This window comes from Pectinophora gossypiella, chromosome 27 (assembly GCF_024362695.1).
Source record: "Pectinophora gossypiella chromosome 27, ilPecGoss1.1, whole genome shotgun sequence".
Classification (NCBI taxonomy): domain Eukaryota; kingdom Metazoa; phylum Arthropoda; class Insecta; order Lepidoptera; family Gelechiidae; genus Pectinophora; species Pectinophora gossypiella.
In genome coordinates, this window is record NC_065430.1 from 3,275,847 (window position 1) to 3,292,195 (window position 16,349).

At 44.3% G+C, this 16,349-nt stretch overlaps 1 protein-coding gene across 1 annotated transcript in view; it reads left to right on the forward strand.

Moving 5' to 3' along the window:
• Positions 1 to 16,349, forward strand: part of LOC126378800 (uncharacterized) — a 91,208-nt gene that overhangs the window by 44,857 nt on the left and 30,002 nt on the right. Inside the window, exons 24-34 of the mRNA XM_050027198.1 lie at positions 861 to 1,020; positions 3,092 to 3,255; positions 4,467 to 4,617; positions 5,663 to 5,821; positions 7,086 to 7,262; positions 8,009 to 8,140; positions 8,531 to 8,738; positions 9,618 to 9,807; positions 11,187 to 11,297; positions 11,929 to 12,115; positions 12,521 to 12,647. Of these exons, the coding sequence (XP_049883155.1) occupies positions 861 to 1,020; positions 3,092 to 3,255; positions 4,467 to 4,617; positions 5,663 to 5,821; positions 7,086 to 7,262; positions 8,009 to 8,140; positions 8,531 to 8,738; positions 9,618 to 9,807; positions 11,187 to 11,297; positions 11,929 to 12,115; positions 12,521 to 12,647 (1,766 nt within the window). The remainder of the gene's footprint in view (positions 1 to 860; positions 1,021 to 3,091; positions 3,256 to 4,466; positions 4,618 to 5,662; positions 5,822 to 7,085; positions 7,263 to 8,008; positions 8,141 to 8,530; positions 8,739 to 9,617; positions 9,808 to 11,186; positions 11,298 to 11,928; positions 12,116 to 12,520; positions 12,648 to 16,349) is intronic.

A 16,349-nucleotide genomic window follows, 5' to 3' on the forward strand; every position in this document is an offset into this window, starting at 1 on the left:
TGCCCATTTTCCTTATTTCTTTGAACCGGCAGTCGAAAACTCTCGAACAAAGAAAAATGCGTTACTAGTCCGCAGTTATCGTCAACGAAGTAGTGCTCCATGCCGTACATAAATTCTAGATCGCGCTCGATGTTTACACAAGTTACTCCTTTTTGGGATACACGCGCGCCACGGTTCCAATGGCAGAGGTCGCCATGTGGAGGTGGTATTTAGGAGATGAATCAAACTCGGAGGTTGGTAACGAACTGCGTTTATTAGGTATGACACATTAACAATATAAGTTAAAGTATATACGAGTATAAGTAGATATAGTGTGTAAGTTTATACATTCGTCCACTACAATCGTGAGGAAACCCGCACTCCCTAGAAACGCATTTTCGGAGGTATGTGACCTAACCTGTATTGGGTTGGTTTTCCCTTCGCGGGTTGGAAGGTCAGACAGGCAGTTGCTTCTGTAAAAACCTGGACCTGCCAAATCTTCAGGTTTGGTAAGCGGACCTTGTGGAAAACGGGATAATGCTAGGAAGACTTATGCTTATGTTTTTATTCGTATGTTTATGTCCTTTGTATATGTGTTGTGCAATAAAGTATTATTGATTGATTGATTGATGTGACTGCGGGGCGGAAGGCAAGAGGAAAAATCACTGCTCTTTCCTTAGAAAAGTAGCATGGAGAACGCTACACCGACAACAGCGTAGCTCTTGATTTAATTATGATGATTTTTTTCTATTTTTATTCCCCGACGCAAAAACGACGGGGTGTTATAAGTTTGACGTGTCTGTGTAAATGTGTATGTGTCTGTTTGTGGCATCGTAGCTCCCAAACGGATGATCCGATTTTAATACGGTTTTTTTTGTTAGGTACTCAACCCCATCATTCTGCGAGCAATTCTTCTCGGACACCCTTAACGACATCATGTCAAAGCTAAAAGAATACAGAGCTGTCAACCATTACAGTTATCACAAGAGTATAGTGGACTGCGCAAGAGTATTCGCCATACTACAACTAGCTTTTGAAAAGGTAAACATTTAGAATTTATTAAAAACATCATAGAAGGAAAGCTAGAAGGAAAGAGAGGAAGGGGAAGACCAAGAAGAGCTTACATGGAACAGATTAAAGAAAAGGTTAACGTCGAGTCTTATAGGGAAGTCAAGGAATTGGCCTTTGATAGACTGGAATGGAAAATGCTACACCGACAAGAGCGTGGCTCTTAAATTGATGACGATGAAACATTTAGAAACATACAGGGTGTTAATGACATCGTAAAGAATACTCAGGGGGATGATTCAGACCATGATTCCGAGTTGATATCAAGTGGAATTTTCCGTTGCATAATTTTTGTTTTTTTTTTTAATTATTTTCATTTCTATTTGCGATGGAAAATTCGCCTGATATTATCATCCCCCTCAGTATTCGTTACGATGTCACTAACACCCTGTATATATGTTAAAGCACGAGTATTATACTCTGATCCCAAGGTAACCTTTGTGGAGGACGCATAGCGCCAGTTAAACGATGGCTCACTGTCACGGATTACTTTTATTGGATGTTCTCTGTACGGAGTTCGACACAAGAATGGTACAACTCAATCGTCAATCGTCGGGTTTCTTCTCGTCGCGGGCGAAGCCCGCGGCGGGGAGACATCCTCGGGGCTGAGCCCCCTTGATGTGGCTGCGCTCGCCGCCCGCAAAAACGGGCGTGTCACGGGGTTTGGGACACGGCGGGCGATAACGCGCCTCCGAAGGCCCAATCTCTTGTCCGGGGTGGTACCGCCGGCGAGTCAGCCCACCGGGTGAGACCCTGTTGAGGGAGGCCCAGTGAGCGACTCCAGCCAGGCGGTACGTGTCTCGTCATAGTAGGTGGCCGGCGAGCTTGACCCGAAGTTTCCAGGTCAGCTCGAGCCGGCGGGGTCAGTCCAGTGAGGTCAGTCCGATGAGTCCGCCGGCAAGGTCGAAACCGTCAACAATGACGGTTGCCCTCAAACCGGCGGCTTGGGTCAGTCCGTTGCTGGGTAGGTATCCTCGTCGAGCTCCTCCACATCACCCAGCTCGCGAGGATACGGCTTCCAGTGGTACAACTCGTGCAGCTCGCCGTCTTATAAGGGCTGTCCCCACCACCGTACCTTGCTCGTGTGTCGTAAACAAATGCAGGTGTTGTTTGTTTGCTAGGCGCACGTGTTGTTTACAGTTAACATAATATTTAGATTTTCAATATTTCGCTGTCGCGCTATCATATATATGGGTCGTTCTTCTTTTTTATCGACAATGATCTGTCCTTTGCTCTGCTATAACATAGCATGTTTTAGAATTTTATTTAATCTTTCCATTGTCCAAAAATATAGTTATCTTATTATACTTAAAATACTAGCGAAATACTAATCGGTTCCTCGATTAGTGATTAACGTAGCTTGGTTGTTTTTCACAAAATTCTGTTACAGAGTGGTAAATCGAAATGCTGTCTCCGATGAAAAGGGCCACTCTGTCACAATATATTTTGCAATGCGCCTGCAAGGAACAGTATATTACCAAGATAAAGAGAAAAACTAAATACTCCTCTACAGACAGACACATCTCTATATGATGTTTTTTTAAATATTTATTGCCGTTATAATGAAAGATGTTAAATCCGATATAACGAGAAAATGACTTCTTATTGTCGATAAAAAAGAAGAATGACCCATATACAAGAAGAGGGTTCATGAACATAGAATATTAAAAAAAAAAATAGAACCGGAAGCATACTCCACCACGCTGCTCCACTGCGGGTTGGTGGAGGTGTTTGGTTTAGTAGCCCGGAAAGTCTTAACGTGCCTTCTGCAGCACGTATCATCTTTCTTTATCGGATAACCATGTGATCAGCCTGTTATGTTACTAGGGATCCCAAAATGGTTTTTGTGTTTTTGGGATTCAAACCCGGGACCTCCGGATCGTGAGCCCAACGCTCAACCACTGGCCTACAGAAACCGATTTTATTAATATGAGCGATTATTAGATATGATGTTGTTGTCTTATTTTTGTTTGTATGTGGCGTCCTTTTATAATAAACTTTTTCTATTCTATTCTATTATCTTCATACTCTGTAAACATCTCAGGTGCCACCATCATCGTTAGAGAGTCCCCACTCGTGTCTATACAGACATCGACCTACAGAGCAGTCGTGGTCGCTCGTAAGAGAGACTTGCAAGAAGGCTGTCACACTCAGAGACAAGTTGAACCTGCCGGCGGGGGCCAGCGCCCACTTGGAGAAGGATTACAGGTAAGATAACATTAAAACAAAAAAAAAATAAAAAAATGAAAGAAAGAAAATATTTTATTTCCATATTGGACGCCACATTTACAAACTTACAGAAATAAAAAAAAAATAGAAAAAAAACAAAGACAAAAAGACAAATAATACAGACATTAATTACACAATGGAGGCGCCCAAATTAAAAACAGGATCTCCCTCAGCATAATGCCGTGACACGTGCTTAGCACGGGCCGCGGCGCTGGTGTTATGGGAGACCTATCGGACGTGAGCCACGGACACACCAAACCCAATTACGTACCTACTTATACTGGGTGTTAGTGACATCGTAACGAATAGTGAGGGGGGTGATTCAGACCATGATTCTGAGTTAAAATCAAGTGGAATTTTCCGTCGCAAAATTCATGATATTTTTTTTTTGTATTATTTTCAATTATATGCTTTTGCGATCAAAAAATCCACTTGATATTAACTCAGAATAATGAGCTAAATCAGTCCCCTCAGTATTCGTTACGATGTCACTTACACCCCGTACCAGTACTACGGGTAGCCATACAAGTAGGTATGGGTGTTAGTGACACCGTAACGAATACTGAGGGGGATGATTCAGACCATGATTCTGAGTTGATATTAAGTGGAATTTCCCGTCGGAAAATTCATGAAAATTTTTGTGTTTTCTTAAATTATTTTCCATTCCATACTTTTGCGACGGAAAATTCCACTTGATATTAATTAACTCAGAATCATGGTCTGAATCATCCCTCAAAGTTTTTGTTACGATGTCACTAACACCCTGTATACAATAAAGAAAACATACTATGATACTTACATAGATTATAATGAGGGACTTACTACAGCTTGCTGCTACCTACTCCACTCCAATCTCATAATTTCCTACGGGCAGACATGATGGTTCGGAACCATCTGAACTCGCACCAAACTCACCGCGACAAACCGCGGTCTGTCGTAGTGAGTTTGGTGCGAGTTCAAATGGTTCCGAACATTCCGATATCAAATACATAAACAAGCGGCAAAGAAAGAGGATAGACAGATATGTCTGTCCGTAGAAATTTATGGATCTACCAACTCCACTCCAATCTCATCAGTCATCCCGTGATCATGGCACTTGCAACAGTGTCGAAATATCGGGAGTCTCATATCCCTGATTTAAACGCGGTAAGAACCCGTTATTATGTGTTTTAATGTTGTTCCTATTACAGGTTCTTCCAACAAATGAATTATAACTGCGTGTGCGCAGCGATATGTCGCTACCGGCCGGCCGCTAAAGTGTACGATATGATATTCAGTGTCACAGTATGGGACCGCCTGGTCGACGACAGTGACTTGGAGATGAGGATACGACATCAATGGGTTGGTAGCTCTTAAATTAATGATGATTATGGTGTTAATTCCTGCAGACGCAATCTAATTTTATTTTAAGTTATACCTGTCATTTTCTTATCCATTGAAAAAGAAAGGGACGGGTAATCGACAGGCCATCCGGTGACATTTCGGTGCCTCAAAGGCTTAAAAGTCGTCACAGCTTCCTTAAAGAGGTGGCTCCATTGGATTCCGAACCTAGCCAAGCCCGCTTAAATCTTTGGCGGCGGAAGTGTTCTCCCACCCCTTTTATCGCGCCATCGGAGGGTCTCCCGCCTGGAAGTAATCTAGCGTGGCCCACATGGAAGTCTTTAAATAGGCTCCGGACACAGGTTGGCCGCTGCAAGGATAATCTCTGCAGGTGGGTATCCCCACTGGTTGATGGTTGCGATGATTGCGAGTGTGGAGTATCACAACAAACTATGGCTCACCTTTTGTGCTGTCCTAAGTGCCCTAACACCTGCACTATTAAAGACCTTTACGAAGCCACTGACAATGCCGTAAGCGTGGCCAATTATTGGTCAGCAAAAATTTAGTTTCGATCGCCATCGACTCGCAAAGAAGAAGAAGATCGACAGGCATATGGAATACACGTCAATTTTACATCAGCCAATAACCCGACAGAATTGAGTAGACAGCACGTCAAACGGATTGCATACCAGCGAGATGCCTATTTTATTCGCCGGGGTTATTTTATCACTTTAAAATTAACTTGTTGACAATTATCCGTCCCTTTCCTTTTCGGTGGATAAGAAAATGACGGGTACCTTTGGGTACAGGTATATTTTTATGTAGGGTATTTTTTCTAGTATGTTGGTATCAGTATATGTTTATTGCTCCAGCCCGTGCTCCAATGCATAAACTTCTTTCACCCAAAGGTTGCCTGGCAGAAATTGCTGTTTAGCAATAACGCCGCCTATTGTGCTTGTTTTTATTCGTATGTTTATGTCCTTTGTATATGTCGTTGTGCAATAAAGTATTATTGATTGATTGATTGAAAGTTGGAGTTCTTTAATTATAATTTTTTTCTCCACAGAACCAACGGAAGAAACTATCCCCCGTGTCCATAGATATAGAGTCATCCGTCACTGGATTGTCACTGACTCGCACGCACACCAGCCGTACTAAGATGTTCCTGCGCACGCTCTCTGACCACCCCTATACGTACCTGGTGCATGAAGAAACCAAGCCGCAGGTGGGTTACTTGAATTTAAATAAGATCATGCCTTTTAGTTCTTAATGGAGTCGGCAGGGCCACAAGTTATGCTTTTGATATTCTTACGCAATTATATTCTTTTTTGTCACGTGACTAATTGTAGGTTTGCCGCAGATGGCCTTAACTACTTTGCCGGACAAATGGGGAGCGCTGAAGGCTCTCACCCGGTACAACGTTTAAGACAACAGGCCTGAGGGTGCCCAGGTGGGCGCGAACCTCGGTCAGGGCGTCGTCTGAGAGGAAAAATATTTGAAAGAATTATTCGCGATAGCGATAATCGCTGATTGAGGGAAGTCGTCGACCACGCCGGCAGGGTCGGTATCAGGGTCCTGAAGTGTTTGGTGTCGCGTCCATAGTTTTTCTTCACTGCCAGGGGCGCGGGGGGTGGCTCCCGGTTGTCTTTAGTAAGACTCATAGTGCGCTAGATGGCGCTACACGTTTAGAAACGAATCTCGACATTCAATTTCGCGGAAAAATATAAAATGAAATTATGAATACGATACAGCTAGAGTAATCGTCTGACCTTCCAACCCGCGAAGGGAAAACCAGCCCAAACGCAATTTCTCGGGAATGTGAGTTTCCTCACGATGTTTTCTTTCACCGCTGAGCACGTGATAATCATTTATGATCCAAACATGAATTCGAAAATTGGTTTTGGCCCGTGCTGGTTTCGAACCTGCGACCTCCCAGTGACAGACAAGCGTTGTTTCACTTCTTTTTTAAAAAAAGGAAAGGAAAACATTAAACAGTAGGACTAGGGCCCTATGCTGGGAGGTTTTCTGGCCACGTCTTCCCCTCAGCGATACAGATTCCGATGTGGTAGTAGTTTTACAGCTAGTTACGTAATATGTAATTTAATTATGTTTGACGTTCAAAAAGCGCTAACTTTTTAAGCCAATTTTGAAATAAATATTTTTGAATTTGAATTTGAAATTTCCAGCTGGACTACCGCGGCTCTTTTTCAATTGCAATCAAATTCAATTATATCAATTCTATTCTTCAAATCAAATCTACTTTATTGTACAAAACTAAAATTTCAGCAATCAGACACAACACATGAATACAGTACAATTTGGGCGGCCTTATTGCTCTAGAGCAATTTCTTCCAGGCAACCACCAAAAGGAAACAAACATTTACAAACAACTTGGAAGCGGGATGGTGCAATAAAAATAAATAAATAAATACCTAAAAGTAAAACTAAAGTTAATGTAATAAATACTCTATACTATTCTTCCAAAATAGGAAACAACAACTCAAGACTTAGAACTGAATGAGAACTTGTTAAACGACCACTCGTGCGCCGGCACTCTGACCGCCCTGCTGTGCCACGTCAGCGCGATGCAGGACACAAAATGGAGGGATGCGTTGTGTGACGCTCTTTTGGCTGGCAAGAAAAATACCAAGTGGCTGTCAGCTCAGGTTAGTGAGTCAATCTAAATATATAAAAGGAGAAACTGACTGACTGACATATCAACGCACAGCCTAAACGGCTAAACGTAGGCACTTGAAATTTGGAAGGGACGTAGCTTAGGCTTCGTAGAGGTGCACTAAGAAAGGAATTCCCGAAATTCCCACGGGATCGGGAATTAGCGGGAAAATCCTTTTGTATGAAAAATCTAAACCGCTTAAGTTAGACGCTTGAAATTTGGCATGCAGGTAACCTTAGTAAACTTAAAGCTTAGTTGCAACAGGATATTGCAAAATTCCCATGGAAACGGGAGTTAGCGGGATAAAACATTTGTATGAAAAATCTAAACCGCGTAAGATAGATACACGCCACGCGGACGAAGTCGCGGGCAAAAGCTAGTTCATAATATAAGCTCAGAGGTACGGTCGTCATCATCTGCCCATTAACGTCCCCACTGCTGGGGCACGGGTCTTCCCTATGGATGGATAGACCTCGCAACCCACAAGATAGAAGACAGAAAGCTCGGTGAGGTGTGGGTACTTAGTTCATCTTGCGATGGATTTACAGTCATGAGCAATATAATGTAACCCACTTTAGGACTCTGTCGCACTAACATATTTGACATTTAGTAAGACTTACAGTTCGATTTGTCAAAAAAGTTAATGTGACATGGTACCTACACACACATGACATGGTACATATTAATGCTCGTGACCGTAATTCATAAAATTGCTTCATATTTATATTTGTTATCCAGATAATATGCAATTGTAAGGAAGAGCTGAAGCCGCACGCTAGCTCGCTCCGCTCGGCGTTGCTCGCCGTTGTCACCTCTACTGCGATACAGAAGGACGGACGGACCATTCTGAACGGACTACATGTTGATATTGTAAGTATAGCATTTTACCTCAGCCTCCATGGTCTTGTGTTTTACGCGTGGTGCTTACTATCTAGAGGTGAAGGTTCGAGTCACGATGGCGACATTCTCAGGGACACTGCAGGCTGAATCACCGAAAGGAAGATCATCCGTGCTTCGGAAGGCCATGACGGCATTGTGTGTGTGTGTGTGTGTGAGTCACCGTTCTATATGTAGTATTGTTCTTTGTAGAGCTACGGCTTCTGAGCTACGTGTTTCCGCGTGCGTGCGTGCGTGCGTGCGTGCATGCATGCATGCGTGCGTGCGAGCGAGCATGCGTGCGTCAGAGTGCCTGTGTGTGTGTGTGCGCGTGTATGACTTTCGGTGCTACATAATGTTACAATCAAAATTTCTTTTTCCCAGCTGGAAACCCTGACCCACTGGGGCGACGACAACCCCACTGATTCTCCACCGCTGGACAAGACGGTGGAGCTGTTAATAACAACGTGTCTGCACTACAGACAGTACAACACACTATACAGAACGTTGTTAGACATTCTGTCGAAGTTTCTGGAAGTTTACTCCACTGTTGTTCGAGTGTCGTTGGATACTTTCGAAGGGTACTTGGCAGGTAAGCAAAGTTACCCTGCTAGGGATTAATGGCGTGTATTTCGTGTGAGCAGCTCGGTGGCGCAGCGGTAAACGCGCTCGGTCTGCGATTGTTGAAGTTAAGCAACTTTCGCAAAGGCCGGTCATAGGATGGGTGAACACAGAAAAAAAAAGGTTCCATCTCGAGCTCGTCCGTGCTTCGGAAGGCACGTTAAGCCGTTCGACCCGGCTGCATTAGCAGTCGTTAATAACCACCAATCCGCACTGGGCCCGCGTGGTGGTTTAAGGCCCGATCTCTCTATCCATCTATAGGGAAGGCCCGTGCCCCAGCAGTGGGGACATTAATGGGCTGGTGATGATTTCGTAATATAATACATAAAAGTCTTCATCGTCACTAAGTTAAGAGCCACGCTCTTGTCATAGTAGCATTCCCTGAGCCGAGGTTCGCGCCCAACTGGGCACCCTCAGGCCTGTTGTCTTAAACGTTGTACCGGATGAGAGCCTTCAGCGCTCCCCATTTGTCCGGCCAAGTAGTTAATGCCGTCTGCGGCAAATCTACAATAAGTCACGTCAAAAAATAAGTGAGGTGGATGACCCACCTCATCACCACTGGTGTCAAGGTTATTACTGAGCCGCCAAAGGCCCCTGACATGGCTCATGTAACGACTACGTACTTACATAAGTAAGTAGTAACCGGGACCAATGTATTAACGTGGCTTCCGAAGCACGGATCGTCTTACTTTCGGACAATCAGGCGATCAGTCTGTCATTACAGGCTCCTAACCAAACTAGGTCTCATTTGTCCGGCCAAGTAGTTAATGCCATCTGCGGCAAATCTACAATAAGTCACGTCAAAAAAATAAAGGTTGTCTATTTGATACGAGGTTGATGTTGTCAACAGACTCGGAAGCGACGAAAACGGTCCAGATCCTCCAAAGGATAGCCAAGTTAAAGATAGACGTGGACGGGTTGCTGTCAACCCTGACGGACAAGATAGAGAGGGGGGAGTATCACGGGCAGTTGTACAAGATGGCGGAACTCTTCGGGCTCGCCGCCGCAGCCCACACGGGAAGACACACATTTATAACTAGGTAGGACCCTTCAGGAGCTCGGTGGCGCAGTGGTTAACGCGCTCGGTCTGCGATTGTTGAAGTTAAGCAACTTTCCCAAAGGCCGGTCATAGGATGGGTGACCACAAAAAAAAGTTTTCATCTCGAGCTCCTCCGTGCTTCGGAAGGCACGTTAAGCCGTTGGTCCCGGCTGCATTAGCAGTCGTTAATAACCACCAATCCGCACTGGGCCCGCGTGGTGGTTTAAGGCCCGATCTTCCCTATCCATCCGTAGGGAAGGCCCGTGCCCCAGCAGTGGGGACGTTAGTGGGCTGATGATGATGAGGACCCTTCAATCAATCAATGAATAATACTTCAAGAGTCTTCTTATCTTATCTAGCCTAAAGTGTCCCACTGCTGGGCAAAGGCCTCCCTCCATTTCTTCCAGGACTCTCCCTCCAGTGCTTCCTCCGGCCAGCCTTCCAGGAAAGCATCCAAGTCGTTGCGCCATCTCCGCCTCGGTCTGCCGCGCCTACTTTAAGAGTGGTTCGCGCTATTTATAATCTGCGTCGTCGGGAGAAGGGAGGAGGGAGAAGTTCAAAGGAATAAATATACTGACGGTCGCAAGTCAATATAGAGGGTGTTAGTGACATCGTAACGAATTCTGAGGGGGATGATTCAGACCATGATTCATAGTTAAAATCAAATTTAATTTTCCGTCGCAAAATTCATGATTTTTTTTTTATAATTTCAATTCTTAAACTTAATATAACCATCATCTTTGACATGTACCTAACTATTAGAGTATTTTTTTTTGTTTGTTTTCATTGTATTTTGACTATTTTAATTTTATTCTTTGAGTTGTTAGTACACTAACAAATTTGCATGCCTGTGTTATGGCCAAATATGTTGTTCTTAAATATTATTTATTGTTACCACCTTAAATACCATATTTGTGCAATAAATGATTTGATTGATAGATTGATTGAATTCCATACTTTTGCGATCGAAAATTCCACTTGATATTAACTCAGAATATTGAGCTAAATCATCCCTCTCAGTATTCGTTACGATGTCAATTACACTCCGCACAAGTAGTTACGGTAGCCATACAAGTAGGTATGGGTGTTATTGACACCTTAACGAATACTGAGGGGGATGATTCTGACCATGATTCTGAGTTGATATTAGACTTTTGCGACGGAAAATTCCACTTGATATTAACTAAGAATCATGGTCTGAATCATCCTCGTGAGTATTCGTTACGATGTCACTAACACCCTGTATATTTCCCGATGGCGTACGGGGTATTTCCCATCCCCTTTAGGGCGTGGTATCTGACATCTCCACATCAAATTTCACCTGAATCAGTTCAGATAGAGTTACTTCAGTATTTATTATATTAGTGTCAATTATTTCAGATTCAGGAAGGTTCTAGACCAAACAAGGAAGACAAATGCGGGAGATTACATAAAAATGTTGTACTACGCCCAAATCGGATGTGCAGAGTGCTGTGATGAACACAATTTTAGGTAAGTTTGAAAGCTTTTTTTTTTAACGTTGGGAAATGCGTTGCGCATACCTCGCCGCCCGGGGGGGGGAGGGGGGACGACGACGACGTGGTTATGTGGGACTCCCCGGGTGTAGCCACCCGGTATACCCACTAAAACCCAACGGTGTTCCTCCTGGGCTGCCGGAACACTTGGGGAGCCCTACAGCACGGGACCTATGTTGTAAACGGCGGTCCCCCGACCACCGTCCACAGGTCCCCGTCAAGGCGGCGCTTGGTCGATTGCGACCAAGTACGCCCGTCGCCGCCTTCCCGGTCGCCTGCGGCGAATCGGGAGCGAGTCGACAGAGTCTTCCCGCTCCCTCTCCGCCGCTTCCTTCGCGGACATGACTATGTCCGCGAAGGTGGCGACCGCTCTCTAAGTTTGAAAGCTGTGAGGTGGGTTACCAACCTCATCAACCACCAGGTTAAATTAAATATAGTCGGAAAGTAAGTTAATAACGAAAGAAGAAATTCTTTATATATTTTATTTATGGTTTTGGTTTGGGCATTTGCATTGCTAAAATCATAAAGGCTGAAGCCTCAACACTTGATGCTCTGTCTACTCTCTAAGTTATCATCATCAAGTCACTAATCCTCACTTCCTCTCCCAGGATGACGACAGACCTTACCCAGAAGATAGTCGGGCCAGAGAAATCGAAATGTCTGCAAATCCTGTCATCATTTATCAGCAACTCGTCGAGTTCTTACATTGCTGAAATGTACGAAATTATTGACTTTTGCGAACTTCTTGAGCAAGATAATGTTGGAGCATTCGGTGTTTTGAAAGCAGGGTTGAAGGTAAGGAGCGACTTTCCAATCGGCGTTCCCCAAAAACACGATAGATGGCGTTGTTAAGTTTTTTCTTCGTTTAAACTTCTAATTTCACGGAATCACAGTCTTATGCATCGTTTACCAATACAAATATTTGTCTTTGTTCTTTATTACATCAAGGTACAATTACAACTTCCACCCGTTATTACTCCCCATTTGTCTGGCCAAGTAGTTAATGCCATCTGCGGCAAATCTACAATAAGTCACGTCAAAGAAAAAGCTGGGTTCTGTGCTGCGTTCTACCAACCAGCTATCACGGCTTTATACACCCACAAAGTTGTTTTTTTTTCTTTCTCTTTATTTAAGAGCTGCGCTCTTGTCGGTGGAGTAATCAAATTCAATTCTCCATAGATATTTGTTTTTTTTTCAAAGGGTGATAAAGCGAAGATGGGCAATGATGTGAAGAGGCGGTTGGTGTCGCAGACAGCTGGCTATTGTGGTCATTCCGTAGCCAAGGTGAGGAGAGCGGCCTGTGATGTTATGATAGCTGCTTACCATGGTGAGATTTTTATTTATTTATTTAGGTACACATACAGCAATATATATGAAACTTTTTCAGACAGCATCTAAATATATAAAAGGAGAAACCGACTGACTGACATATCAACGTACAGCCTAACGGCTAAACGTAGGTACTTGAAATTTGGAAGGGACGTAGCTTAGTTACAGTAGAGGTGCACTAAGAAAGGAATTCCCGAAATTCCCACGGGAACGGGAATTAGCAGGAAAATCCTTTTGTATGAAAAATCTAAACCGCTTAAGTTAGACGCTTGAAATTTGGCATGCAGGTACCTTAGTAAACTTAAAGTTTAGTTGCAACAGGATATTGCAAAATTCCCACGGGAACGAGAGTTAGCGGGAAAAAACATTTGTATGAAAAAATCTAAACCGCGTAAGATGATGGCCACGCGGACGAAGTCGCGGGCAAAAGCTAGTTATAAATAGAAAGACTTGGTATATATTTTTGACAATTAAATGCGTGCCAACATCAAAGTCTATATTATAAATTTTACTGTAATATTTTTTCCTTTGGCAATATTACAGGACTATACGCTACGAACTTTGCCGACGAGGCACGTTTTCTTGTATCTCGCTACTTATGTAAATACTTCCTAGTTTTTTTATTACAATACAGTCCACTTAACATATCGAAGAGGTTTCATTTACCGGAGCGACCATCGCCTCCAACATTGGTCCTTCGAGCCATTCTCCGTAAATGAATTAGTCACAGGCCACATTAGGCAGACAGGTCACATAAGAAATAGGCCACATTAGGTACATGCCACATTAGACAGAGAGGTCATGTAAGACCTAGGCCACATTAGGCACAGGCAAAGTTAGACAGGTTACATAAGACATTGGCTACAATAGGCACAGGCCACATTAGGCACGGGACACATAAGGCACAGGCCACATTAGGCAGACAGGTCACATAAGAAATAGGCCACATTAGGCACAGGCCACATTAGGCAGACAGCTCATGTACGACAGAACACATTAGGCACAGGCCACATTAGGCAGACAGGTCACTTAAGAAGTAGGCCATTTTAGGCACAGGCCACATTAGGTAGATAGGTCACATAAGAAATAGGTCACAGGTCACATAAGACATAGGACACATTAGGCACAGGCCATATTCGACAGACAAGTAACAAGAAATAGGCTACATTAGGCACAGGCCACATAAAGAGTAGGCCACATTAGGCAAAGGCAAAGTTCGACAGGCCACATAAAAAATAGGCCACATTAGGCACAGGCCACATTAGGCAGACAGACCATATTAGGCACAGGCCACATTAGGCAGAGGCCACATTAGGCAGACAGGTCCAATAAGAAATAGGCCACATTAGGCACAGGCCATATTAGGCACAGCCCGTATTAGGCACAGGCCACATTAGGCACAGGCCACATTAGGCACAGGCCATATTAGGCACAGACCACATTAGGCACAGACCACATTAGGCACAGACCACATTAGGCAGACAGGCCATATTAGGCACAGGCCACATTAGGCAGGCAGGCCACATTAGGCAGAGGGCACATTAGGCAGACAAATCCAATAAGAAATAGGCCACATTAGGCACAGGCCACATTAGGCACAGGCCACGCTAGGTACAGGCCACATTAGGCACAGGCCACATTAGGCAGACAGGTCACTTAAGAAGTAGACCATTTTAGGCACAGGCCACATAAGGTAGACAGGTCATGTAAGACCTAGGCCACATTAGGCACGGGCCACATTAGGCACGGGAAAAGTTAGACAGGTCACGTAAGACATTGGCTACAATAGGCACAGGCCACAGGCATAGGACACATTAGGCACAGGCCATATTAGGCAGACAGGTCCATTAAGAAATAGGCCACATTGGGCACAGCCCGTATTAGGCACAGGCCATATTAGGCACAGGCCACATTAGGCAGACAGGCCATATTAGGCAGAGGGCACATTAGGCATACAAATCCAATAAGAAATAGGCCACATTAGGCACAGGCCACATTAGGCACAGGCCACGCTAGGTACAGGCCACATTAGGCACAGGCCACATTAGGCACAGGCCATATTAGGCACAGGCCACATTAGGCACAGACCACATTAGGCAGACAGGCCATATTAGGCACAGGCCACATTAGGCAGACAGGCCACATTAGGCAGACAGATCCAATAAGAAATAGGCCACATTAGGCACAGGCCATATTAGGCACAGACCACATTAGGCAGGCAGGCCATATTAGGCACAGGCCACATTAGGCAGGCAGGCCACATTAGGCACAGGCCACATTAGGCAGACAGGTCCAATAAGAAATAGGCCACATTAGGCACAGGCCATATTAGGCACAGACCACATTAGGCAGGCAGGCCATATTAGGCACAGGCCACATTAGGCAGGCAGGCCACATTAGGCACAGGCCACATTAGGCAGACAGGTCCAATAAGAAATAGGCCACATTAGGCACAGGCCATATTAGGCACAGACCACATTAGGCACAGACCACATTAGGCAGGAAGGTCATGTAAGACAGAACACCTTACTAGGTATCGAGTTGGACTCGCGTGGGCGCACGTCGCTGCGGTTCCCGTGAGCTCGTGTGATTGAAGGTATTTTGATATGTTTTTTGCTGTTTCCTGGCGAATTCTATTACACGGTATTTGTATATCATTGTCCGACTGTCGCCCGGTTTTCGTAACTCATTGTAATTACTAGTTTACAAATGTAATGGTTCATCTGTTCTTACCTACATAATGTCGCAAATCCTGATATTAATTTGACTAGAATACAGGCTAAATCCTTCCATTTCCACTAATAAATAAGATACCGGCTAAAAGTTTTTGAAGAGTGTACGTACTCAAAAAATGATGTTAACTTTCTTTGTATAGTACTACTAGGACCTTAATTTTATTTACACTGGTATTGTACTATGTATATTAATTATGCCAATAAAGATATTTTGAAATTGAATTGAACATTAGGCACAGGACACATTAGGCACAGGACACATTAGGCACAGGACACATTAGGCACAGACCACATTAGGCAGACAGGCCATATTAGGCACAGGCCACATTAGGCACAGACCACATTAGGCACAGGACACATTAGGCAGACAGGTCATGTAAGACCTAGGCCACATTGGGCACAGGCCACATTAGGCACGGGACACATTAGGCACAGGCCACATTAGGCAGACAGGTCACTTAAGAAGTAGGCCATTTTAGGCACAGGCCACATTAGGTAGACAGGTCATGTAAGACAGAACACATTAGACAGACAGATCACATAAGAAATAGGTCACAGGTCACATAAGACATAGGACACATTAGGCACAGGCCATATTCGACAGACAAGTAACAAGAAATAGGCTACATTAGGCACAGGCCACATAAAGAGTAGGCCACATTAGGCAAAGGCAGGCCACATTAGGCAGACAGGTCATGTAAGACCTAGGCCACATTGGGCACAGGCCACATTAGGCACGGGACACATTAGGCACAGGCCACATTAGGCACAGACCACATTAGGCAGACAGGCCATATTAGGCACAGGCCACATTAGGCACAGGCCACATTAGGCAGACAGGCCATATTAGGCACAGGCCACATTAGGCAGACAGGTCATGTAAGACATAGAACACATTAGGCACAGGCTACATTAGGCAGACAGGTCACTTAAGAAGTAGGCCATTTTAGGCACAGGCCACATTA